At 38.7% G+C, this 27,882-nt stretch overlaps 1 protein-coding gene across 5 annotated transcripts in view; it reads left to right on the forward strand.

Annotated features, from left to right (window-relative positions):
* The first annotated feature begins 34 nt into the window (after nt 1-34).
* Nucleotides 35-27,882, forward strand: part of LOC139472335 (nuclear receptor corepressor 1-like) — a 124,051-nt gene continuing 96,203 nt past the window's right edge. For all 5 annotated transcript variants that reach the window (XM_071254790.1, XM_071254792.1, XM_071254791.1 and 2 more), the window contains exon 1: nt 35-88. In XM_071254790.1, the coding sequence (XP_071110891.1) occupies nt 63-88 (26 nt within the window). In that variant the 5' untranslated portion in view covers nt 35-62. The remainder of the gene's footprint in view (nt 89-27,882) is intronic.

Genomic DNA, 27,882 nt, shown 5'->3' on the forward strand with positions numbered 1-27,882 from the left:
TCGTATTCATTTCTGCACTGCAAAATGACGTCATAAATAATGGCGGACAGGGCAACTTGAAAATGTCAGGGCGACAACCAAATGATAGGTAAGGGTTTATCAAAGTTGTGTTTGACTTATAAAGTCCTGTGTTTGATGCAACGTTGTAAGGAGACTCAATGGGCCCAATATCAGCTCCAGATGACATTTGCAGTGCTTATTATAAGTGTTGTTATTGCTACAAAATTATTGACCCAGATTATAGCCATCTATATTTAGAAACAAGTGCCCCCTACGTTTGTTTGGGAAAAGTGATATTTCGCATTAGTATGGGCATTTCTGCTTGTGTGCACCACTACGTTTCGTGCTAAGGGAATTAAAGGACATATGAATGAAACGTTCTGTCGTCTATCTTTGCTCATGCTCCAAATGCAACATTGATTTGGTTGAACACATTCATGTCAGTTGGAGAGTCCCAGGAATGTGTTTTCTGTTTACATTTGTTCTGGAATACGGTTTTTCACAAATTATTTTCACAAGAGATACTTCCTCTGGTTGACAATTCAGATTTGTGTTTTTATATCTCCTCTGAATCATTGTTGAGTACTGAAAGATTCAGAAGTCTCATTTACTACTTCATTTGTGATGATGATATTTGACCTAATGTATGCAAGCAGAGAACTGAAAGTCACATGATGGGTAAAGGTAAATTGATGCATCTTGAAAGTACAGAGAACAAAAAGTACACATTCCCCCCCTTTTTCTGTAACTGCATCATCATCAGGATTTTCACACATGATCATGTTCATTGTATATAGATTCTCACTTAGATAATTCTCTGAGGGTAACTCAATAACGGATCAGGTTTACTCAGACTTGAGTCCGTTTTCAAGAACTTGTGTACCTGAAAAAAGGGGATACACTAGTATCATGAGTGTCCTGATGGGTGGTAATGACTTGCTTAAAATCACATTATAGTGAACATAAAATAACCCCTGTATTTACCATAATGATATAACATAAGATAACCTTTGTCTATTTTATGCTGTATTATTGCATATCAAATGTGAAAATTAGGGATTACACTCATTACAGTGAGCGTAAATTGACCAAATAATTAACTGACGAGTCTCTCCCTCAACCCACCCTCTCATCATTCTCATCAGGACCCTTAGGCATGGACGACAAATGGTCTAGTATTGGCAAATGCCAGGCTCTTGAGTCTGAATTGCTATTGGTGATGACTACTCGTGGCACGTTTTTTTGTATGTACGGAGTCCTTCACTTAGACGAAAAGCACACAAGGCAATAATCCTTCTTGATCTAATGATTGATTAAAATAACAGGAAGTTTTCTGAGTAAAGTCTGGGACTTATTTAGGCTTTCTCAGACGTTGATATTTGGCATCAAATATTGGTAAAATTCCCTAATTGGAATAAAAGAGGTCACAAATCCGGCTATGATTTGTTTCATGATATGTTGTTGCTTTGCAGAATTAACCGAGTTTGACTTTATTGCATGGAATGCAATGTTCATGACGTTAGCATCGTATGAATACCTCTATATATATGAACAGAGGAACATTACAAAAATAAAAATCAATTTGGGACATGAACAAATGTTTTTGTTCTGCCATCATGGCCATGGGTATTCCATTAAACTTTTAAATTCAAGATTGATCTCTGGGAGTTTTGTCTGCTGCTGGCACTATGCCAGGTTTAAGAAAAGAAATGTCTTTGGGACAGGGAAAGTCTTCATAAGAACAGAACCTCCCAAAATTCACATGCCAAGCCTATCCCCTATTTTTTGTTCTCAGGTATTGGTGCATATTTGCAATATTATCAAGATTGCGTGTCCCCAGAGAGGTAAAAAAGATGATAATTGATAAGGAAACTCCTTATTGCTGTATGTCTGTTTATATTTCCATTCAATATTGTCCTGCTTTTACCATAAATGTACAAAGGACCTCCTCCCATTTATTGTTACTTTTTGATGTTGTGATCTAGAAATGAGAACCACATCCAGTTTTTGGAAATCCTTGCAAATTGTCCAGCAAACATAGTTGGTGCAAAAATGTTTGCCTCAAATGATACAAAAAAACCACAGTATTTGCATATACATTTAAAGATAGCAAAACCAAACAAGGCCTGTGTTTAAAAAAATGTACCATATTCAACGTAATAAGCACCAGGGCGCTCTCAAAATTAGAAAAAGGGGGCTCTTATTAGCATATTATTTTGGTGAAAGATTGTAAATGTTGTGGTTTATGCTGACAGCCTGAAATGTTAACATACGACAGATATATTTTTCCAGAATTTAATTGCCCATAATTAAGGGTACATATAACACATGAGTGCGTTTTATATTGGAATAAATATGTCTTGTGTACATTGATCAATCGGTAGGGGTACTAATTGGGATTGTTGACTAGCTAATATATTAGCAAATATTGCCGTGGGCGCTTATTAGAGCGGAGCGCTTATTACGTCGAATACGGTAATCATCGCCATAGACAGCAATTTGAAAAATATGTTGCTGGTTTTAACATGCTTAGAAATAGTTTAGACTTGACCCTTGGGAAGGAAGGGAGTACAATTTCATTGAATGTGTTGAATACACTAAGAAAAACTGAAAAGCTCTACGAGAATGATTGCGTGAGTGTAAAATACTCAATGACTTAAACACGTATCTGCAGCACTGGTAGCACTTTTCATGGGCTGAACTACCATCTATCAGAACAGTTTGACTTTCCTTGGAGGGGGTGTTGATGAGCTACAATTTGTTTTTTGTGTCTTATTTTTTTACACAAGTTTGACTTTAGTTTTAGAATTAGTTATTTTTCTGTTCATATCAATTCTGAACATTGATACTGTGATACAATACAAACATGTCTTTATTTTGAGAAAATACCAATGTTAAAAAAAATTAAATTCAGATCTTTCTGATACAGGTAATCTCAGATCGTTGCTCACACTATCAACCACTGTATTATCTAGTCCAGACTCCATTATTGACAGGCTGCCCAACACATGAGATTGGAATATTGCTGAGTACGTCATATTGTCTGAATCATAATCATACATGATTTAACTAATATACACAGGCAGGCGAAAGCAAAACTGTGTTTGATCATATGATGAAGATCAAATTCCAAATAAACTGTTTTTCGTGTCTTTAGTGCTGTTTGTTTATTTGTTAAATGATAGACAATGTATCAACAAGATACAGCTACGTTCGACTTAACTAGAAGTTAAAATGATTTTGGAATTTATCTCGACCTGCTCCGAGGCAAATGTCATTAAAAATTTCCAACTTGAAATTTAGATTTTCCCAGGGCTCTAGTTTTAAAGGGAGGTTATTATATTTATTATTTTTGTTGTAAGTTACTCGTTAATGACGCTCAAATAACAAAGCAAAAATTAATGATTTTATGAGGGAAATGGCTGATATGGAGAAAGTTTTTATTTAGGGATGGTAGGATTGATGAGAAAAAACAAACATGATTTGATTACCAAATAGACCGAAAATAGGAACTTTTGTCAAAAACAATGTGAATGTAAAAAACGAACAAAGTCTGCAAGAGGCATGGTTGAGCAACTTTGAGTGGGTGAAGATGAACGTTCATGGCAGTGATTGTCTGTCATAAATATCACCATCTCAATTGTTAATTACAGAAAATGGTAATCACTGAAAACATAAAAGTTTAGAAAAAATTAGAGGGCATGTGAAAATGTTGCAGGACAAGTACAAAATAATAGTTGCTTCCCCTGCAGGACAAGTTGGTTTGCACTTTAAGACTTTTTCCAGCCTTGTTTTCCCTATTCATGTTAATATAGTTATGTCTATTATTTTTACTTTGTAGATTACAGCGGTAGAAACTAACAGTTTCAGTCCACTGGTCCTTATAATGATAGCATATAGCAAAACCTTTAAAAATGTCAAAATTCTACTAGTCCTTATGATACCTTTACTATTGGGCAGTTTGGCAAGGACTATAGGCATGATAGGACTAGTGCCAATTTCTAACCCTGTAGAAGTGACTTGTATTATATCTCTGAATTAAAGAAATAAGGACTTTTAAAAATTCCCAATTTTGTACAATATAAATATTTTTTCCCTATTTGCATGCCAAGGGCATATAGAGTCCCTGTTTTGAAATTTGCCATGTTTGTCATTAAGTAACCCAGGGGCTGTACCTGTTGACCACAGGATCAGCTCTGGGTCCTTGTGCAAATCCTGCTCTGTACAAGATGTGTATATACAGTTAGGAGTTTCTGTACTCGGTAGGGCTGCAACGAATACACTATGAGACGAATACGATTCATATCACCAATGTAGGGTAACGAATACGAATATAAAATCAAGAATACAATTACATGCCAGCAGTTGATTTATTATTTGTTATATTCAGTGAATAAATAACATAAATTATTTTACATGGTTTGTTAATTATTAAAATATTATACATTTATATACTGCACTTATCCAGGTACTTGTATCAGCTCAAATGCGACAATGACCAGTGACCACATTACTGTCAAATTAAATATTAAAAGAGTGTTGTCTTTATTAAATTATTAAAATATTATACATTTATATACTGCATTTATCCAGGTACTTGTACCTGCTCAAATGAGACAATGACCAGTGACCACATTACTGTCAAATTAAATATCATAAGAGTGTTGTCTTTGAAGAAATCTATATATTATGTTGTTATGGATATTTTTAGGTATGTATTGTAAATGCACATGATTGCATATTATTGAATATTCGATTCTAGTGGCCACGAATAACAAATTCAATTCATGAATGGATACAGTACGATTCCCCATATATGCGAGTGAATCATAACAGCCCTGGTAGTAGTACTGAGCACAAGGCACCAGGATACTTTTTTTGCACTAGTCTCAAGGACTAGTGATCACTCATAATTAACTAGTCCTTAAGACAATTCACTGTCTTAAAAAGTTCATATTTAAAGGTTTTTAATGTAAAATATTTTCAATTGAATGGTCAAGACTGTTGCTCACAAGTAAAGGCTAAGAATTTATGAAAACCCCATTCTGAATTCCCAGTGTTAACTGTTTATGATTGTAGTCACAGAAACGTGAAAGTTCAATCAAGATTTTAATGCACAATTATCATGTTCAGTGACAGCTTCAAGCACTGTGTGTTATATACAATTTATCCTACCAGGGTTAGAAACTGGCACTGGTCCTGTAGTCCTTGTCAAACTGCCCAATAGTTAAGGTATCATAAGGGCAAGTAGAAATTTGCTCTTTTTAATGCTTTTGCTATATGTTGTTATAAGGACTAGTGGACGAAAACTATTAGTTTCTACCGCTGCCTACATGTTCCAAAAACCCTTTATATCTATTTTGTTGTGTCACTCAATCCTATATATAGCATGGCAAAATACACCAGCTGGGCTACCATTTCAGTTGCCTTTACTGATCCTTACATAAGTCTTCCCGCCTCAGGCTGAGGGGATAGTGTATCTTTCAGACCAATGTACTTATGAATATTTAACCAGTCTGTCTCTGTATGTCCCTGTGTCAATGGTAATGTGTTTTTGATCTGGTTAACTGGAGTTTAATTCAGTCAAATCCCCCAGTTCCACCGACTCAAGACCAGGTGGAAGCAATGATTAAGATAAAGCAACCCAGTGAAGGTCACACGGAGAGACAGTAGTAAACCATTGCCTATCCACTAAGATTTGAAGTAGCAGACAAGTGTTTAGACTAAAATCTAGTCTCTGAAATGAACATATCGTACATAAAAAAACAGTTGTTCAGTTATCTTAATAAAAATATAATAAAAAGGAGCCCAGTGACTCTGCAGTGATCTAGACTTGCCAAACATTATAGACTTACATGGGCTGTATTTGATATATATTTGTATCAGGGTCTTTAAGACAGACTAACAAGTGTTGAAAGATGAAATGTTTGTGTTTGTGGGTGTGTGGGCATGGTGGGTGGGTGTGTGGGCATGGTGGGTGGGTGGGCATGCTGGGTGAGTGGGTGTGTGGGCATGTTGGGTGTGTGTGTGGGTGTGTGGGCATGTTGGGTGTGTGGGCATGTTGGGTCTATGTGTGGGCATGGTGTGGGCATGGTGGGTGTGTGGGCATGTTGGGTCTATGTGTGGGCATGGTGTGGGCATGTTGGGTGTATGTGTGGGCATGGTGGGTGTGGGTGGGTGGAGGGGATGGGGTTTCGTAATTCAATGCACATGGTATTATGGTAAAATGATAGACATTTCCTGGGTTTGACATGTTTTCAGTCTCTGCCAAAGACTTTTGAAACTACTAGCTCAAACATGGCTCAGTGCATCGTTTTAAGTAGAATTTAGTGTTATTATGTGGATTATTATTAACTGAGCTTACTAGACTGAACAGAATGTTACCAGACTTTTTCGGACGCATGGCTCAAGTCGCAGACTGTGTTTAAGCTTGTAAGAGGAAGCATTAAGAGGCACACGCTAGGGGTGTAGAAGCAAGCTTACCTGAGTCCAAATACATCTGATCATCATTCTCAATTTGTTTGTGTTTCAGTTTAACTTGCATGATGGGTTTGTCCTGACAGTACATGTTTTATGTAGTCAGATTTAGCCTTTTGTTTCATGATACATAGTAAAGTAGCACTAGCCCAAGCAGTCATTGGACCAAGTTGTTAGAAGTCAGAAATAACACATGAATTGTTTGATGACAACCCTAGCATTGACACTGTTATAAATTTGACCTCTACTTTGACCTTAAAATTGAAGCAAGCAGTGTAAGTTCAGAAACAGTTACTATGGTAAGTCCAACATTTATTTTCCGAAGGGCAGTTCCATTTGCCGACCTGGGCAGAAACATGACAAAACTAGTAATGAATCCGAAACAGCTCTTTGGTATTCATAGTCAAGATTAGTCTGTCATGGATAATTTAGAATGGTCCAGGAAAAGAAAGGCTGTGGGCATGTGTCATACTGGATGTGAAGTGAATAAAACTTTGAATAAAAGGTGCTTGCCCTGGTTATGTGTTTGTGTAAGCTGAATCTGAGGCATTTGTCCCAAGGCTGACAAATGTAGGAAGTGCTCATTTTGAAATTTTGAGAAAATATTACATGGTAAGGATTCTATAGTCTTCACCACTTCACAGTAGAATCACGATTAATTAATTAATGAAAATATCTCAATAAAGTAAAAACAAACGGCTAAAATTTCAAAGTACTCTTTTCAAGAAATATCCATTTTTCTTGCGATAAACATGATATTTGATTTTTGATCACATGGTCACAATCAGGGTAACGATTGGCAGTCAGGTGACTGCGAGCGGTTATTTTTAGCAGTGTTCAATATTAGTAGGATTTGTTCATGTATTCTACATTGTTTCTTATGGTTGACATCATGTTAATTATTTATATTATGCAGAGTGGGCCAATTGTTCTGACATATATGATTGTCATGATTATGATGGTAAAGCCCTAATTAATAAATGAGGCTTGGGTCTGTATATTAGGTTTTGAAAAACAAAGGCCTATGCATTTCTGTCTGAAACTATCACAATTAACACAACATTGAAACAGTAGATGTTTCATTGCTTGGTCTTCATGAAGTTCATGTTGACAAGGGAAGTAACTAATGCAGGGTTGGTACATTGTGTTGATGCAGAATACAAATTGGTCTGATCATGGGCAGTTACCATGGTTACAATATGGCATATGTATGTGGTATACACGTTAAGCCTATGAATTCATCAGCCAGCCCAAAGCTTAATTGAGTAAAGTTAATTCAGTCAAGGGGGTGGTCGGGTAGCCTAGTGGTTAAAGCGGTCGCTCGTCACGCTGAAGACCCGGGTTGGATTACTGACATGGGTACAATGTGTGAAGCCCATTTCTGGTGTCCCCTGTCGTGATATTGCTGGAATATTGCTAAAAGCGGCGTAAAACCATACTCACTCACTAATTCAGTCAAGTAAGATGAACTTATGTAGATAGATGCAAGATCGAAAACTGGTGGCTAGCTGAAAATGAACAGAAATTGTGTTGGCTAATTGACGCAATGTTGCTGCCAAAACAGAGGTTTTGCCGTTTTGGACTAAACACAGTAGATGCAGAAGTGATGTGAATATTTTCAAATTTTAGAAGTGTACAACGTAGTCCAGGGGTGGTCAGGTAGCCTTGTGGTTATAGCATTTGCTCGTCATGCCGAAGACATGGGTCGATTCCCGACATGGGTACAATGTGTGTAGCTAATTTCTGAGGGTCCCCTGCTGTGATATTGCTGGAATATTGCTAAAAGCGGCATAACATCAAACTCACTCAGTCACTCACATAGTAGTCCACGTGGGTTATACAAGACATGAACAGGTGATGAAAATATGGTAAAACAAAAGCCAAAACCTTTCTAAGATCTTGAAATTTATACTATGGATTCATTGAATACTACTTCGGGAGCATCCATTTTATTTCTATGGGGTGGTTAGGAAGATTTTTTAAATGAATAGTTTGAAATGAAATGTTTTGTGGAAAATACCCAAACATAATTTTTGTGTGTTAGTAGTGAAAATGAATAGATTGTTTGATGGTGCTCAGTAAATAAATAGTTTGTTGGATGCATGTGGGACAAAATGATTTCCTTCCCACCACCTCTCACCCCCTTCCAAATCAAATGGTTGTGTCAGGGTTAGACCTGATGAGTTAACAACCGACTTGTCCTCAGTTCCCATCAGATTAATCTATCCCGGTAGGAAATGCACAATCAAGGTTCAGAATGTCAGAGGTCGATTTTCTTCAATCTGACATTGAAATCCTCATCTATAGTAGGGGCGGTCGGGTAGCCTAGTGGTTAAAGTGTTCGCTCGTCACGCCGAAGACCCGGGTTGGATTCCCGACATGGGTACAATGTGTGAAGCCCATTTCTGGTGTTCCCCGCCGTGATATTGCTGGAATATTGCTAAAAAAGCGGCGTAAAACCATACTCACTCACTCACTCATCTATGGTAAATGTTTGAGACCTGCATCATTGTCCACCGACACACTGATATGACTGAAATACTGTTCAAAGTTGTGTAAACAATACTCACTCACTCACTTATCTATAGTAAATGTCTGAGACCTGCATAATTGTCCACCGACACACTGTGATATGACTGAAATACTGTTCAAAGTGGTGTAAAACATACTTATTCACTCACTCACTACCCATCTGTGACAGGCTTAAGACATCTGAGCATATGTAATTATGATGGGCTGTAGGTTGGGTTGGGTATGGATGTTGGGGGTAGGGCACTAGCTCTATGTATGAGTGAGTCACTGTTAGTATGTGCCGTGAGAAATACTGGTCTTTGTGCGTATTGTTTTTGGGCTATGCCCTATTAAATAACCTGAGGCAGTGGGGTAGCCTAGTGGTTAAAGCGGTCACTCAGCACACCGAAGCCCCGAGTTCGATTCCCCACATGCGTACAATGTGTGGAGCTCATTTCTGGTGTCCCCTATTGTGATATTGCTAAAAGCGGCGTAATACCATACTCACTATGAAATAAGTACCTTGTCAAATGTCTTGTCTTGTCTGTGACCTCAATAAAATTGTTGGAAGTCAAGTTGTGTGCCACATGTTGAAAGCCTTGAATCCCATGTACATGCCTTAGACCCTAACATTTTTATGAAATGAGTGTCTCCCTGACTCAAAATAGGTAGACCCAGTTAAATCCTGCTACTGACTGTCTAACACTGTAGTCTACAACTTGCTATGAAGTGTTGATTGCTGTGAAGGCACACAGGTGATGCTGCTGCCCAGATTTGTGAAGCTCCTATAAAATCTCCCTGGAGACCAGGAGTAGGACCAGAGACTGGGAGAAACACTGGGACTCATTGTGAGATATTTCGTCTAGCATTCAGATTTAGGTCTTAACCGTTTGATATTCTGGGGATCCAAGGGTAAAACGATACTTTTGTGTCAGATGACTTATCACTTGTGAAAATTTTATGCAGGGATTTATAACGGATTCCAAACTTGGAAGGCACTTTTTTTTAAAATTGGAACTTTTGAACATGTTCAAGTTTTTATTTTCTTAAATTTTGTTCAAAAGTTTTTATTTTCTTTCATTCGACATTGCATTCAATGCATTAATGCAAAACTAATCATTAAACATGTTGAAGCAGCTGCATGCGTACACATGTTATTGGTCCTGCTGTCAATGAAGTAAGACTCTCCTCTTTAAGAAATGACATTAGTTTTAACTATAACATTAATAATGACTTGAATTGGGAAATGTTTTTCGAATTTTGGAAATTTTAGGGACTGTTACCATGGTTACTGCAGGCTTGGGGCCCAATGTCGTTCTTTTTGCAGTTTTATATAGGTTCCTGGCAAGGTGACAGAATTGTGGCCCTTCCTTTATCATGTCTGTCTCTGAGAAAGTAAAGTGCTTTGTGTTTTTCTGATAAGTCAGAAATGATTTACAATACACAAAGCCTTTGTGTCAGGAATGTCTTTGCATGTCATGATGAAATCATAGCGCCTTGTCTTAACCCTAATGTTGAATGTAGACATAAGCACTACAAGAACATGGACCCCAGTATCTGCTTTCAATAATGTTCAAAAAGAATAATGAAAGGTTCACCGACTTCCCCCAAAAGTCCAGTGATGACCACTTCAACAAATTACCCTCTCTCTCCCCTCCCTCTCCTGCATCTTGGCATAAAAAAATTCCCATAAAAACAAGTAATTAATTTGGTCTAGCATTGTGAGTAAATGCCAAATTGCCATGAAGTAAAGAATCATTTGAGCAGGTTTCTGAAGAACCGTAGCACGTTTCCTGCGGTCCTGACCTTGATAACCTTAAAGGGGTTTTAATAGTCCCCAATTCAGAGTCTACAGTGCAGCAAGTGTGTAGACATCGTGTTAAAGATGCAGGATGGTCCCCGATGACAGCCTCATCAGTCTCAGCTGCGGTGTCATGTCCAAATGGATTCTGGGAGTCCATGGTTACTCATCTGTCTGTGCAAGTAAATACCACGTTTCCATGTGCGAGTTAAGCTGCAGAGCTACAGACATGACATTTAACAGGAAGACTCAACTCACAATGACAGAATTAGCTTAGATCTCTGATTGTTCAAAATAAAAGACTGTGAGACAACTTGACTTTTGTTTCTGTTGGTTATATACGGGCAGGTTTAATGTGTAGGAATTTGGTACTAAACCCTGGAAATTTTTAATTTATAATATGTCTGCATTTATATATAAACTATGGAACATGTTATATGGACAATTAATACCAAGGACCTGTTATTTCAAGGAACTATATGGTACCAGATCTTATGACATAATGTATCTATAATCTAGACCTGCCCAGAGGCTTAAATTCAGACCAGAATGACTAAAAATATTCCGATTTGAATTGAAATTTACCCAATTCATCACTATTTATAAAATTAAGAGCATTGCAAAAATTTGAACAGTTTTGACTTTTTCCAAATTTGCCTGCTAGCACTCGGTTTGGAATCTGAGATAAATCCCCGACATTTGTCACAGACTGCCATGTTTACCCCCTCTGAAGCACCATTGACACTGGAGATGTTGCAAGCTCTCTATCATAGAGTATTATGGCTCCATGTGGTGTTGTAACTCATAACATCCACTGATTGAAGGGCAGGGACATAGTCCTCCACCAGCTTCCTGGATGAATGTGTAGGAGGAAGATCTTGGTTTGCTGGAAAACAGATCAACTTTGTTTCCTGGAGCTGTGTGGCTCCAGCGTGCTACTTGAAAATGTTCGGGAGCCATTGGGGATATTTCGGGAACTATTGAAATGCCTGAGTATTCTTAAGCATATATCTTGTCTATACTAACAGAAAATGCTTCTTTGTTTTGATAATGGGTGCTGTCAGGTAGCCCAGTGGTTAAAGCATTTGCTGGTCACGCTGAAGACCCGGGTTCAATTCCCGACATAGGTACAATATGTGAAGCCCATTTCTGGTGTTCCCCACCGTGATATTGCTGGAATATTGCTAAAAGCGGAGTAAAACCATACTCACTCACTCACCTTGTGTCGATAATGAACAATTCACTAGACTGACAGGACAATGGGGTAGCCTAGTGGTTTAAGCGTTCGCTCATCACATCGAAAACCCGGGTTCAATTCCCCACATGGGTGCAATGTGTGAAGCCCATTTCTGGTATCCCCGCCAAGATATTGCTGGAATATTGCTAAAAGTGGTGTAAAACCATATTCACTCACTCACTCCAACTTGTCCAAAACTTGAAACAAGCCATTAGTTCGTCAGCCAAACAATAGAAAAGTGTCAGATTATAACTATTAATCCTTATTATTTATGTCATTTGGTATCATATACAATATATTTTAATCGGAACATGAGGAGTATTTTTGGCCAAGCCCCATTAAGCGAATATACATTGTTCTTGGGCTTACGACTAGTGGCTTAATGACAGATTGGGTGTGTGGGATGTTAAATTTAAATGCAAAACAGAAGGAAGCAAATTGTATGTGTGGAAATAGCTGACCGATATTGTGGATAGGATCAATGGTTATTCAACATGAGCACAATTACGGATAACAAGAGATTGTCCCTGTTGCTTGCCTCTTGCAACATGTGCTGAGAAAAGAAAGCTCTCCTTGATTGGAGTCGGCAAAAATACCCACATATTGATTTTGTAGCGGATCAGGAGACTTGCCGCAAGAGATGTAATCACAAGGTCACCAAGAGGTGAGCCCTGCCAGACAAAACGCAGTTCGGAACGTTGAAATTAACTGTATGTTTCTGGCTTGTATTCACATTTCATAAGCAGCTGTGCTTATTGACCACGTGTGTAATACGCTGAGCGGTGTCCGATTTGGGAAGATGAATAGCGTAGGATAAATAACATGGGGGCAAACAGGCCTGAGACAATAAACTAATGTCAATGTTGTGTATCCTGATGCTTTGTATGCGATACAGAACATGTTACTCTTTATCAGAGTAAAAGTCTCCAGTTTATTACCCAGATGCAGGATTAACCGAGTTAATAAAAAGTCGTATGTGCACTTGGGCAAATATCATTTCACGCGCACATGTCTATTGTTTACGTCATCTGGACAGCATTCTTGACGTTAGTTGATTCTTATTCTGACAGGTCGGAATGACGTCACACTTGAAACGACGTCATAGCAGCAGATTGTTGACGTCATTCGACAATTCTGGTTTTCTAAGACAGCGGTGGTGATCGGTGCATTTTTCAATAGGGGAGCTCCAGAGGATAAAGAAATAGTGGTTAAAGAAATTATTACACTTGTGTTGGTCATACTGATTTCATGAAACGTGTAAGAATCATGCATTGGTAATACTATTCACCTTGTTCTCGTTCGGGAAGGGGACACGGGTGGCCCAGTCGTCTAAGGGGCCGCAGTTCGCTGTACAGAGTTGTGTCCCTTGGGCACGCCAGAAACTTATGATTGTGGGTTCGAATCCCGGAGTTATGTCTCTAGGTTTGTCAGCACCATACCCGTGCTCGTGGGTTTCACCGAAGTGGAAAACGTCTAAGACCTACATCACTTCGGGCTTTTCTCCCACATTAAGCTGACACACCGCGATATAACTGGAATACTGTAAAAAGCGGCGTTAACCCCAACTCACTCACTCATTCGGGAAATGCAACAATTGTGATACTGCTTTCTTAAGATCAGTAGGACACACATGAGAGGTTGATAATCTATGTTGTTTATTTGTTTGTTGTTTAACGCCGTGCTCAGCAATATTCCAGCTATATGATGGCGGTCTGTAAATAATCGAGTCTGGACCAGACACTCCAGTGATTGACATCATAAGCATCGATACGCAATTGGGATACAATGATATGCATCAACCAAGTCAGCAAGCCTGACCACCCGATCCTGTTAGTCGCCTCTTACGCCAAGCACAGTAGCCTTTTGCGACAACTATGGGTTGCAAAAGACCTATTCTACCCCAGATCTTTTCGGTCGATATTCTATGTACTGTATGATGTATAGCAGTTGTGAAAAACTTATTTTAAGCTGACCTGCACCTACTGTGGCAAATATTCCAGACAAAAATCAGATAAGCTGTAGTCAGGTGACTCAGTATTCTCCTATTATTATTTATTTGATTATGTATTGCCATGATTAAGACGCCCTAAAATAAATGATCGGAGAGATTAATGCACTTTGTGTGATAGTGCTGAAATAATATGAGTGCTAATTAGTATGTTATCTGATAATCAGGTAATTATGACATTAATAAACATAGCAATAATGAAAGGGCTGTTGGCCGCTTAGATTCAGACAGCCGTAAGGGCTAGTTGTCCCTTTGACACAACCAGCCATAAGGGACATTGACACTTTAGAACATCAAGCCGCTTGTCGTAAGAGGCGACTAACGGGATCAGGTGGTCAGGCTCGCTGACTTGGTTGATGCATGTCATCGATCCCAATTGCGTGGATCGATGCTCATGATAATAATCACTGGATTGGCTAGTCCAGACTGGATTATTTACAGACCGCCGTCATATAGCTGCAATATTGCTGAATTCGGTGTTAAACAACAAACAAACAAACCAAGCTGTTAAAGCTTCTAACCAGTGACCTGATCAAAAATCGTCTTAAGGGATTGTAGCTACTTAGAACTAGCTAGCAGGAAATGACACAAGATTCTATAACATAAGACTGCATTCTACAAATAGTGTATCACTAGGATATGTATCAATTGCAGTTGTTTTTTTGTGTGTGTGCAGGTAAGATATTCGAAGACTGAACTCTCACATGGTGATTCCGTAGTGAATAGACTTGACAGGTATCCAAGGAAAAGATTATTAGTTTAAATCATTATTCTAGATCATATGAATAAGAACAAGGTCTCCTTATTATATTACAGACTGGCGTACTGTCGACTTATCTAGACTTGCCTATTGTAAGGATAGAATTACTATACTTCCATGGACTTAATTCAGTACAGACTTGGAGCAAGGCTACGTTATGTGCAAGCAATGTTAGTGGCTGCGAAACTGGAGGATTTGACACTCATGTCCAGCAACATTTTTACATTACGAGCCCTAAAGAATTTTCAGGGGCAAAGAGCCATCAATAAAACACCAGTAAAACACACCAATTTTCTTATATCCAGTTTTGCATCAAAAGACCAGCTATGCCACTATGATTTAAGTCTTGTATAAAAAATTCAGAGATGTGTGCATTGTTTAACAACAATGTCAATATGTTTGTAAGGCAAGTTTCAAGTAGGTACCGTAATTTTATATCAATAGAAATACCATAAAAGATCTCAGAAATAACATTTTTAATAATATTGATCTCTGATTATATCTAAAAATTAATTGTATCACCTTTTATTATGTAAGTGTATTCTTTACCATTGATGTCAGTATCTGTGTAGTGTGTACCGTATATATTTGTCTGCAAACAATGGCTCATTCAAGAATATTTATGCAGCACTTCCGCTGTCTGCCCTTATCGTTTGACGGTTTGTATATATGAGACATTCAGATATGACAATCATGTAGACATAATCTGAGACTGCTGCACTAGACTCCATCAGACAGGCAAATCTCAAATTATTTTTGACTGTCAAGCTGCTAGATCTTTATTAGAGGTCGTAAGATGAGTTTTTATGGCACCGACTGAGGAAGTATGTCAAGCCAGCGGTGAATGTATTGATTTAACTCAGAATCATTCATATCCATGGTAACCATTAAAAGCAATCTTCCAGTTTTTCCTTCAAATTCTGCTTCTTGTCGCACATGACGTCAAGGCACAGATCGTGGTAAATTTGGATAACGCGTGACAATAACATTTGTCATTAGCCTAGGGAAGGCATATTTGGGGCGTCGTATGCGTGAGAAGGGTAATAATAGATTGTTATTTAACATAGTTAGAAAGGAGGACAGGAAAATGTTCCTTGAAAATGATAGATTAGAAGATAGTGTTACAAGCACGTTGCAATTCCTGTGAGGTTAGAGCCCTGTGAAAAGCGAGCTTTATACAAACAAGCCGAGGCAGTAGTCGTCTCATCGTATTACCTGACACAAATCAAAGTGACAGATCTCTAGTTATTTGTTGGAACTTTTATTTAAACACAGTGGTCATTTATTGTTTTCGCAAACAGCTGTACAAATAAAGATGATGTGATATGTTAAGTGTTAAACGTTGACGGTCGTCTTTTGTTTAGATTTTTTATGCCGTTAATCATGTTTAATGGTGCCATTTCTTTTCATTGAAGTTAATTTCAGCAGGATCATTTTATCGTGGGGCAGCCTTCTGATTAAGGCAATCGCTTGTCGTTTGTTCGATTCCCCACATGGGTATGATGGGTGTGGCCTGTTTCTGGTTTATCCTGCCCTGATATTTCTGGAATATTGCTAAGAGCGGGGAAAACACTCTCACTCATTTTTCAATTGTAAGTGTATTTTAGTTGTGTTCATATTTTGTGGAGACAGGACATTAATAAGGTCACTGGTTAAAACTTCTTTTTTTCTGTGAAAGGAAGAGCCAAGCACTTATTTTTTTATATTCCTTTTTTTTTCACAGGACACCCTGCATGTCTAGCGAAGAAGATATTTGTTATTTTTTTTGGGGGGGGGGGGTAAACATGAGGACAAATTATTTTTCCGGGTTTCGTTTCTGGTGTGTCCTTTGTGAGGATCCATATAGTATACTACTCAAAGAACATCCAATGTTTTTATTTGACTATTAATAATCTGTCATGGCTTTATTGTTTAGTTTAACTTGTTTAATTCTAAAGTTAATAAAACAAGATTATCTGTGTTTCCATTCTAATAGTGAAGTACTTGGTTAATTTACCATGTTTACTGTTTTGACAAAGTAAGTAGAGATAGTAGAGTAGAGTAGAGTAAGTCATTCAAGGAGATTTGAATAATAATCTGGATCATAGCGAAGGTGACCATGATTACTTGGGCCCGTGAAGATCCAGGGTAGAATAGGTCTTCACCAACCCATGCTTGCCATTAAAGGCGACTATGCTTGTCGTAGGAGGCGACTAACAAGATCGGGTGGTCAGGCTCGCTGACTTGGTTGATGCATGTCATCATATCCCAATTGTGTGGATCGATGCTCATCATTTTAATCACTGGATTGTCTGGTCCAGACTCGATTATTTACAGACCGCTGTCATATAGCTGGAATATTGCTGAGTGCGGCGTTAAACAACAAACCAACCATGATGACTTGACTGTTTTACATTCTAACGGACTCCCAGTATCCTTTGTTTGACGGTCCAGGGACTTGTAGTACTGTATTCAAAAGGGTTTGGAACAGTGTATGAAATTCCCCAAAATTTCAGACAGCCGGATTGGCAACATTACAAAGTTACCAGACCAGATAAAATTTGCCAGTCCAGTATTTTCTAGACTTACGAACAAAAGTAACGAAAGGAAAACATAAAACTCATACTGCTTAATGTGAGTTCTCAGAAAACAGCAGTAAACTGGTGGATTGTCAACTTGGTAACTTTAACCCCTCACTATTTGGCATGCAGCTGTTCAAAACTGACCGTCCTTCAGCAAAATATACCGTCTCCGACTGTCGGGCAGGCGAGTATTTTAAACGCTGGTTTGGAACACAGGCTGCATTCAGTGTTTTATCGAGATATTCGTCCCTGAATCAGCAGCAAATGACAGTAATAATTCCCTATTTCTCAGAATATATAAAGATAAGAACATCAAAACAAATCACATTTTCAACAGTATTATGATTATTTGCCCCTACTTGCCTGCTAAAGGTGCTTGGTGTGGAATACCAGATCGAACACTTTGTGGCCTCAACACAATTCAAATATGGAAAATATTTATTCATTTTTGAAATGATATGCGATATGTCAGCAATATAAAGTGAGCTTTACATTTAAACCAATAAAAATAGTTTTATTACCCTTATGATGAGATGTCTTTTTATGGACTTCAGAACACATTAATGATGTCAATATTGATTTTGGACCCGTTAATGAATACAATGTTTCTGAATTATTCTAAATCAATTTTAAACAACCATTGATAAAGATCTCTATGCTTTTGACTGACTTCAGCTCTTTAACAATTAATGGGGTGATATGTTGAAGGAGTGTCGATATTTTAATGCTACTGAATGTTTGATGGGAAGGATCTTTTGTTTCCATGTTGACCTCCCACCGTGGTCTAGTGGATAGGACCGCCTCCGTGGTCTTTTGGTTGAGCGTCCGCCCAGAGAGCGGAAGGTCCGGGGTTCGATCCCCGGCCGCGTCATACCAAAAGCCGTTAAAAGATGGTACTTGTTGTTACCCTGTCTGGCGCTCGGCATTAAGGGGCTAAAACAAGGACTGGTCAGCTCGGAGTCAGTATACTGTGTCTGAGTGGGGTATTCATGTTAAACTGCGGCATGGTATCTCAGTGAGCTAGCACTATAAATCGGCATCAGTCCGGACTAGTAACAAGCAGCCACACACACACGTACATGCACGTCGCTATATAAGTGCAATAATCTTGGACGCGACGTTAAACCCAATTTCACCTCACCTCTAGTGGATAGAGCATCTGTCTGTCCAGAGAGCAGAAGGTCAGGGGTTTCAATCCAAAACATTAAAAGATGGTACTTGTTGTTACCTTGCCCGGTGTAAGTGGATAAAACAAGGACTGGTCGTCTCAGTCAGTATACTGTGTCTGAATGGGGTTGTCATGTTAAAAAGTATGGTATCTCAGTGGGCTAGCACTAAAAAACCATCATTAGTCCACACTAGTAAAAGCAGATGCGCCTGCATGCATGCACATTGCAATAATCTTAAACGCGACATTGAATCCCACTTCACCTTGTTTCTATGAGAATACCAAGTGATATTATTTATCGGTTTTGGAAAATGAAAAAATTGTTTCCTGTTAGTAATGCCATCTGTGAACAAAATAGAGTATAGCCTGGGTTTGTGCCGTAGGGTAGGTTGGTTGGATTTTCAGAGCTACAGATAAGCAGCGTATTTGCTTAAAATACCACACACACCCAAAATATATTCAAAACCTAATTACTTTCAATTAACTTGCTACAGAAACATGCCTTAAATAAAAAACTCAAATGTATTAAAACAGCATGCGTAAATACCCAATGAAGCTTTTTCAGCATTCGTACAAAGGAGCTAATTTCCGAAACACAATTACAAGCTAATTTTCTTCAGCCCAGCTTATGACTGCACTACAATGGGATGTGACCTGTGAAGATCTGGGTACAGAATAGGTCTTCAGCAACCCTTAAGAGCCGACTATGCTTGTCAAAAGAAGTGTCTAACAGGATCGGGTGGTCAGGATCGCTGACTTTGTTGATGCATGTCATTGTATCCCAATTGCCTGGATCGATGCTCATGATGTTAATCACTGGATTGTCTGGTCCAGACTTGATTATTTACAGACCGTCGTCATATAGCTTGAATATTGCTGAGTGCAGCGTTAAACAACAAATAAACAAACGTATTGCTGGAATATTGCTGAGTGCAGTGGTAAGCAACAAACAAACAAACTATGGAATGTACAGGTAAATTACTCTGTCTCGATACCAGTGCTCAGTATTGCTCACATATTTCACTGAATGGTCAAGTGGTCATTATGTCCGTGGAAATACCCACAAAAAATCTACATACCATATATACCAGGTGGGGCTAGATGGGATTGCCTGGTATTCCACGCCTCTGTACAGAGCTGAATTCCTTAGGCAGCTAGAATCCCATGATTGTGGGTTCCTCATTCACCCTGATTATGTTTGTGGGCATGGCAGCACCATAGCCCTGCTCGTGGGACATCAAAGACCAGCATCACTTTGGCAAAGTGCGGCATTAAACAACAAAAAACTACATACCAACACAATTATTCATATGGCTGTTGTTAATCTGTCATAACATGCCAGCTAAGCTGCAGTCATATGAAAAATATTCAATGTTCTTTAACTTCTTTTGAGTAGTATATATATCAACAGATTAATTAGTCATATAAAAAAATCAAGTGTTCTCTAACTTATTTTGAGTAGTATATATCCCACTAATTTCAGCACTAGTATCTACAGTTTTTGTCCATATTTATGATAAAATCCTCGTTTGCCATAGATATTGTCTTCCGCATGTGTTGGTATATTAAGCGTGGTATAAATAAACTTGTTCCTTGTATGGTCAATACGAGCTCAAACTTAATGTCTTGGAGTCAGTCCTCGCTCCTGGGCTTGTAAACAACCGTCTGCGATGTACTGATCTATTATTTTGATGGTATAGATCCTTCATAGAGCCTGAGTCATAGAAACTGCCTGATATTCGATCTTGATTCTCACTCACATCTATGATCAGGAACATGTCTGTGACAGCTGAGGCTCTCTTTCCCCACCTTATTTCACCCCCCCCCCCCCCCTTATTCCTCCCCTCCCCCTTATTCCTCCCCTCCCTCATGAGTAGGTGGTTATCAAGGCTTGACTCTCATCACATAGCCAATCTGTTGACCATATAAGTGCAGGTGCATTTCAGTGGCTATTTTCAGTGAGAAATGTCCGAGCTGATTGATTTTGTAAACTAACAAAGCTATCACAAAATGTGAGACGAGGATATATTTCTGCCCCTGCTTGAATTATGTGAGAAGGGTATTTGTGGAATCAGTACAGCAATAATGAGAGAAGGGTATTTGTGGAGTCAGCACAGCAATAATGGGAGAAGGGTATTTGAGGAATCAGCACAGCAATAATGAGAGGAGGGTATTTGAGGGAGTCAGTACAGCAATAATGAGAGGAGGGTATTTGAGGGGGTCAGTACAGCAATAATGAGAGAAGGGTATTTGAGGGAGTCAGTACAGCAATAATGAGAGAAGGGTATTTGAGGAATCAGTACAGCAATAATGAGAGAAGAGTATTTGAGGGAGTCAGCACAGCAATAATGAGAGAAGGGTATTTGAGGGAGTCAGTACAGGAATAATGAGAGAAGAGTATTTGAGGGAGTCAGTACAGGAATAATGAGAGAAGAGTATTTGAGGGAGTCAGTACAGGAATAATGAGCGAAGGGTATTTGAGGGAGTCGTTACAGCAATAATGAGAGAAGGGTATTTGAGGGAGTCAGTACAGGTATAATGAGAGAAGGGTATTTGTGGAGTCGTTACAGCAATAATGAGAGAAGGGTATTTGAGGGAGTCGTTACAGCAATAATGAGAGAAGGGTATTTGAGGGAGTCAGCACAGCAATAATGAGAGAATGGTATTTGAGGGAGTCAGTACAGGAATAATGAGCGAAGGGTATTTGAGGGAGTTGTTACAGCAATAATGAGAGAAGGGTATTTGAGGGAGTCAGCACAGCAATAATGAGAGAATGGTATTTGAGGGAGTCGTTACAGCAATAATGAGAGGAGGGTATTTGAGGGAGTCAGCACAGCAATAATGAGAGGAGGGTATTTGAGGGAGTCGTTACAGCAATAATGAGCGAAGGGTATTTGAGGGAGTCAGCACAGCAATAATGAGAGAATGGTATTTGAGGGAGTCGTTACAGCAATAATGAGCGAATGGTATTTGAGGGAGTCGTTACAGCAATAATGAGCGAAGGGTATTTGAGGGAGTCGTTACAGCAATAATGAGAGGAGGGTATTTGAGGGAGTCGTTACAGCAGTAATGAGAGGAGGGTATTTGAGGGAGTCGTTACAGCAATAATGAGAGGAGGGTATTTGAGGGAGTCGTTACAGCAATAATGAGAGAAGGGTATTTGAGGGAGTCAGCACAGCAATAATGAGAGGAGGGTATTTGAGGAATCAGTACAGCAATAATGAGAGAAGAGTATTTGAGGGAGTCAGCACAGCAATAATGAGAGAAGGGTATTTGAGGAATCAGTACAGCAATAATGAGAGAAGGGTATTTGAGGGAGTCAGCACAGCAATAATGAGAGAAGGGTATTTGAGGGAGTCGTTACAGCAATTTTGGGAGAAGGTATCTGTAAGAGCAATATGGCAGTTATACCATGTGTATATGCATGTTATTGCAGTGAAGTGCAATATATGATGTACATACATGGGTATTGTAAGATCTAATTGTTTCTTAGAAAGTAACATCTGCAGGAAAATGAGTGGGTTTGACATGTATTTCCTTACAACTGTCTGTGGCATTAGTGTTTCTGTTTTGTCTTGAACCAGCCTGTGTAAGAAGTGTGTTCTTATAATAATAATTTACCATCCTTACCATCAGAAACAGTAATTTGTGTAGTTTTGCCTGGAACAAACCTTTGCCATTCTTTTGAAGATGTTTATTTATCTCTCTCAGTGGCTGAATTTCTGCAGGTAGGAATTGTACCAGTAACCATGGAAACCATTCTAAAATAAATCATTTTTATATTTTAGTAAATATTTCCATTAAAGGAATACACAAGGTCAAGCCAGTGTTGAATTTGAAAGTCAGTTTTATATTTTTATCAGATTAAAATTTAGGATGTCCCCTTACCATGCTTAGAACTGGGACAACAAATGCAGAGCTGTTATCTGCGTGAAAACACATCATGAAAGAAAATAAGTGAAAATATATTTCTTGCTCAATAATAACTGTCTCTTTGGAAAAAAATATTCTCATATACACCTTTGAGAAATAAAGGTATAAATCATGTTAATAAGTTATCTTAAAAACCCGATTCTACAGCTTGATCACTTTTTGATAACATGTTTATGCTGCTGTTTATCATGTGCAGGAGAGACTGTGTGAGAGCTAGTGTTACTAGGGAGTGGAGTGTTCACCAGTTATTTGTGAGATATTCCAGAATTGTCACCTTGATGGTTACCATGGCAATTGCAGGAGATGCTCTCGAGTTCATTGCTGGTGATTTTTAATTTCCATTCAGATGATAAAAGGGCTTGTGGCAATAAGTTTTTTATGACCTTACCCCTTTTTTTCATTCTGTCATTTTGTAAAAAAAGAGTCTTGTGTGCATCTGTGAAAGTGGACCTGGTTTGAAGGCCCTCACAGTTCTTTGCATTTAATTTGAGTCTGTGTGGAGAATATTCTGTAAGTGAAACACAACCAGTTGAATGTGAAGTATCGGGTGATGTATTCGCCGCCAATATGATGACTTAGTTGTGTGAGGCAGCCAGGTTTAATGAGTTCCCAGGTGACAGCGATGTTATGGATATTCCCGAGTCTAATTGAGGTGCAATTTGCCGTGTGTGACACAGGGTCTCACTGTTGGTGTTAACCAGCCATCACGTCGGCTGACAACAGTCCTACGATCAATTCCTCACCACTCGTCGCCACGACTTTCTTGGCTGCCTTGCCTTTGTCATTGCTGCAGCCTTAGGAATCGGGTTCGTCATCTGCGTGTTGGTAGAAACTAGATCTGTGATGCGCTCCACGGATCAAAGCGAGCTGGGTGTGACGGCAGTGGTAGCACAGATGGAGGAGCAGCATTAATGGTGTTGGCAGCGACGACGGCATCAGCGGGCAAGTCTGGCCTCCTCTACCCCCTCCCCCATCCCTCGCGCCCCTAGGATGTACCCCACAGGGCTGTGTTTCGGGCAGCAGGGATGGGACGCTAGGATGGTATACGCTTCACACCAGTTCTGGAAGAGGTACATGTCAAGTGTTGTCAAATCGGTTCCTCTGACGATTGTCAGTTACATGCTTATAATGTTCAGCTGTCAGGGATTTATCTAGACCTGCTCAAAGGTTGATATTCGTCTCTATGTCTGCGACAAATGTCAGTGATAATTCCCAAAGTGAAATGAAAAATGTCCCGATTCGTGTTAATATGGTTATAATTAGTGGGATGGCTTCATCGGGTGACTTCATCGGGTGACTTCATCAGGTGTTTCACTGATAACAAGACCAATAAGGAGGAAGAAGCTGTCACTATAATTTTACATTATTGATTACAGTAGTAAAACTAAAAGACAATTTTAAAATATCTCTGAAATTAAGAAAGTAACTTGAAACACAAAAGCGCCAATTTTGAATAAGATCATGTTTTTTTCCCAATTTGCCTTTTTATCACAATTTTCCTGACAAGGGCACTTAGTTTTATATTCTAGTTATGTCCTGGGGGTAGTCACTGACATTGTCTAATGTTCTAGGTACATTGTATGTAAATTAAATTAATGATCAATTTAATAACGTGTTTGTAGTTCCATCCAAGTTTAATGTGCAGGGTTCGAAATTCCTTATATTTTAGTGCTGATGGTGCGGTTAACTTGATAATGGCACAGTATGTTCCTGGTATACAGGGTATACTTATAGACATATTTCAAATTGAAAATGATGAAATTAAAAACTCGCTTTATGCACACTTTGAATAGTAAAATAGATTTGGGTATTCACAAATAAAAAAGAGTTATCAATCTCAATGAAAAGGGGACAAAGTTAACTTCAACAAAATTACAACTGCTAATTTTGATTATTTTCATTTTGAATATATATTTTGTAAAAGCATTAACTGTATTAACAACATGATAGAAAATACTGTTCTTGGCTCAATAATTGTTTCAGATCGAGTTTCTGTCCGATCATTGCTTTACACTTGAGTTTCTATAGGGGTTGTTTTGACTGCATAGCCATGATATTTGGTTGATTATGGGATAAAATGTGTGTACAGCTGATAAATAATTCCGGCTTATTTTATGAGACAATTACACATGATAATCTTAATCCCTGATTATATACAAATAATGGCTAGTGTAACTGGATGTAATTGAAATTATAAATCATAATGTCTAGTCATGTTTTATCAAAGGTAGATACAGAAGTGTGATTGTAGTCAGTCAGTCAGTCCTAATGACCCATGTATTGTACAGTCAGTGATCATTAGAAATAATCATCGGCCAATGGCCTATGAAGGTGGTGATCTGAATCCTTGAAAGGCCTTATCTAGGCTTCTGTCTCTAGCCTCTGGATGCTGGTATGTCATTTATTGGATGCTGAATCTAGCATTGTTGAAACATCAGGATACACCAATCTATTCATGATAAACAAGGTGTAACCATGGGATGTGATTAGAAGACTTGAGATGAAGTTTTCCCCGATAGTTTTCCTTTGACCCAGCTGGAGTTCCTAACGGTGCCATTAATCAAGGTTCAGTGGGGACATTATCAGATGCTGTCTGTGCTTCATGTTCCACCTTGTTTATCAGCTGTTTTCCATGTGTTAACTCTTGACGTGGAGACACTATGAAGCAGGTCCATAGATTGATGTCAGTATACATCTATAATTCTTAACCCCTAAGATTCAGGATAACGTGTAACATATGTCAACTTTTCAAGTTTTTATTTATTTATTTTTATGAGAATTATGCAGTGGATATATTATTCAGCGGTTTTGATTCAAAAATATATTTTTACTTCAACATGTTCAAAATGAAACTTGAAATCCATTTCTCACCTAGGTTTATTGTGGTGTGGCCATTCTGGGTGTTCTGGCTGTGATCAGGGTGGTGTAGTTTTAACGTGAAACCACACACACTCACTCACTCACTCACTCACTCACTCACTCACTCACTCACTCACTCACTCACTCACTCACTCACTCACTCACTCACTCACTCTCACTCACTCACTCACTCACTCACTCACTCACTCGCTGATTCACTTGTGTTTCGACTTGTTGTAGATCATGTGTACAAATTGAGATGTCTTTGTATTATGATTGATGCTAAGGCTGTGGTATTCATACACCAAATAGACCTGTGAAGATCCGGGTTAGAATAGGTCTTCAGCAACCCATGCTTGCCGTAAAAGGCGACTATGCTTGTCGTAGGAGGTGACTAACGGGATCGGGTGGTCAGGCTCGCTGACTTGGTTGATGCATGTCATTGTATCCCAATTGCGTGTATCGATGCTTATGATGTCAATCACTGGATTGTCTGGTCCAGACTCGATTATTTACAGCCGCCGTCATATAGCTGGAATATTGCTGAGTGCAGAGTTAAACAACAAACAAACAGAAACATACACCAAATATGCATGATACCTGCCAAATTCCTACATCAGGAAAATCACCACGTAGTTTCATATTGGTTCATTTTCTTGGACACTGACTAATTGTTATCCGAAATGTCCAAAAAATGTTTCGAAGTTTGGTAACGATTGTGAAAGAATGTGTTATCCAAAGCTGATTAAATTATAAAGATGTCCTACTACCATTTGTGTCCAGCAAAATCATGTCTTCATCTTGAATGTCTAGTACTACGGTCAATCTGACGTCTAGATGGGCACAGTTTTCCAGACCAGTTGACATGAAACAATCGACCTTTCACCTGAGAAATTCTGAAGGTGATTGTTAAACATGAGTATCCACAAACATGAAATGTTAAACTTGACTCATGAATGAGGCAAATGACATGGAATATTATGTGCTGGTTATTCTGTGGCCAACTTTTGAAGAGAAGTATACTCCAACACTGCAGTTTCGTTTCCATCCTATTGGGCAACTGTGACAACAGGCATGTGATGTCACAGTGTCAGTGGTCATATATATACTATTATACAACTCAGGGGTAATTTATACTTGTCGTATCATCATGATCAAGGAGGGTAATGATACCATCTGATGTTACAACGTGTATCATAATACACATTTTGTGTTTCGAAATATGCTTTTTTCTTTCCAGATCACTCAATTTACAGTTTAATTCAAAAATGGATGGTTACCCAAAAATTGTTTTTTGTCAACCTTGGACAGAGGTCATTTACCATGTTTAAAACAGTAAAGTACTTATTCCGTTATTGGAATACAGAAATATTTTACAGTATTTAACATGTTATACATATATTGTTGGTTTATATTGCAATGATTATTAATATCCCCATCAAACTTATTTAATATGAGGTTATGTTTAACAGAATCATGTAACTGAAACTCTTCTATTTTCTTGTCGGGGGGGTCGGGTTGCCTAGTGGTTAAAGAGAAGACCCGGGTTCGATTCGCGACATGGGAACAATGTGTGAAACCCATTTCTGGTGTCCCCCGCTGTGATATTGTCGGAATATTGCTAAAAGCGGTGTACAACCATACTCACTCACTGTTTTTTTATCATTTGTATTGCATCAACTTCCTCATACATCTAGACTGCGTGATCATGGGATTAAGGCAGTATCATTCTTGCAAAATTTTACATTTCAGATGGGATTGTTCGCACACAAATATGATTTGTCGCACATTTTTAGTTATGTTATGCAAGTCAAATGGTCATTGAATGCGATACTTTTGACGTGTTAACTTGAACCATTAGAATAAATGACAAGAAAGTTCAAAGCAGTAAGGAGAGAAGTTCTTTAGATCATATTTATAATGATAATGTCATCGACCAATCACTATTCTTGTTTCATAGTGGAATATTCTATGGTCAGTCCAACTTCTCTTTATTCATATCCTTGAATGGCGATAAGTAATTTGAGCAATTGGTTGTCCGTAAAAATCTATAAATACCTGATGATTTCAGGTTGCAATTGGTCTTCAGCAACCCATGTTTGTCGTAAGAGGCGACTAACAGGACACTGACTTGGTTGATGGATGTCAGCGTATCCCATTTGTATAAGTCGATACTCATGATGTCAATCTCTGGATTGTCTGGTTCAGACTTGAATATTTCCAGACTTCAATCGAGGCTGTGTGGTAGCCGAGTGGTTAAAGTGTTCGCTCGTCACACTGAAGACCAGGGTTCGATTCCATTCCTGGGTACAATGCGTGAAGCCCATTTCTGGGGCCCCCCGCTGTGATATTGCTGGAATATTGCTAAAAGTGGCGTAAAACCAAACTCACTCACTCACCCAGACTGCCATCACACTGGAATACTGCCGAGTGCTGTGTTACGCAACAAAAACCAACAAATCTTTTGATGCCCACATGTTCCAGTGTAACAGTCTCTTCTTTGTTATCACCCCAGATTGATCTCAGCATGACCCAACAACTCTTGATTCACACTGACTGGATTAATA

Source organism: Haliotis cracherodii, unplaced genomic scaffold (genome assembly GCF_022045235.1).
Source record: "Haliotis cracherodii isolate W230 unplaced genomic scaffold, xgHalCrac1.p SCAF_24, whole genome shotgun sequence".
In the NCBI taxonomy this organism is placed as follows: Eukaryota; Metazoa; Mollusca; class Gastropoda; order Lepetellida; family Haliotidae; genus Haliotis; species Haliotis cracherodii.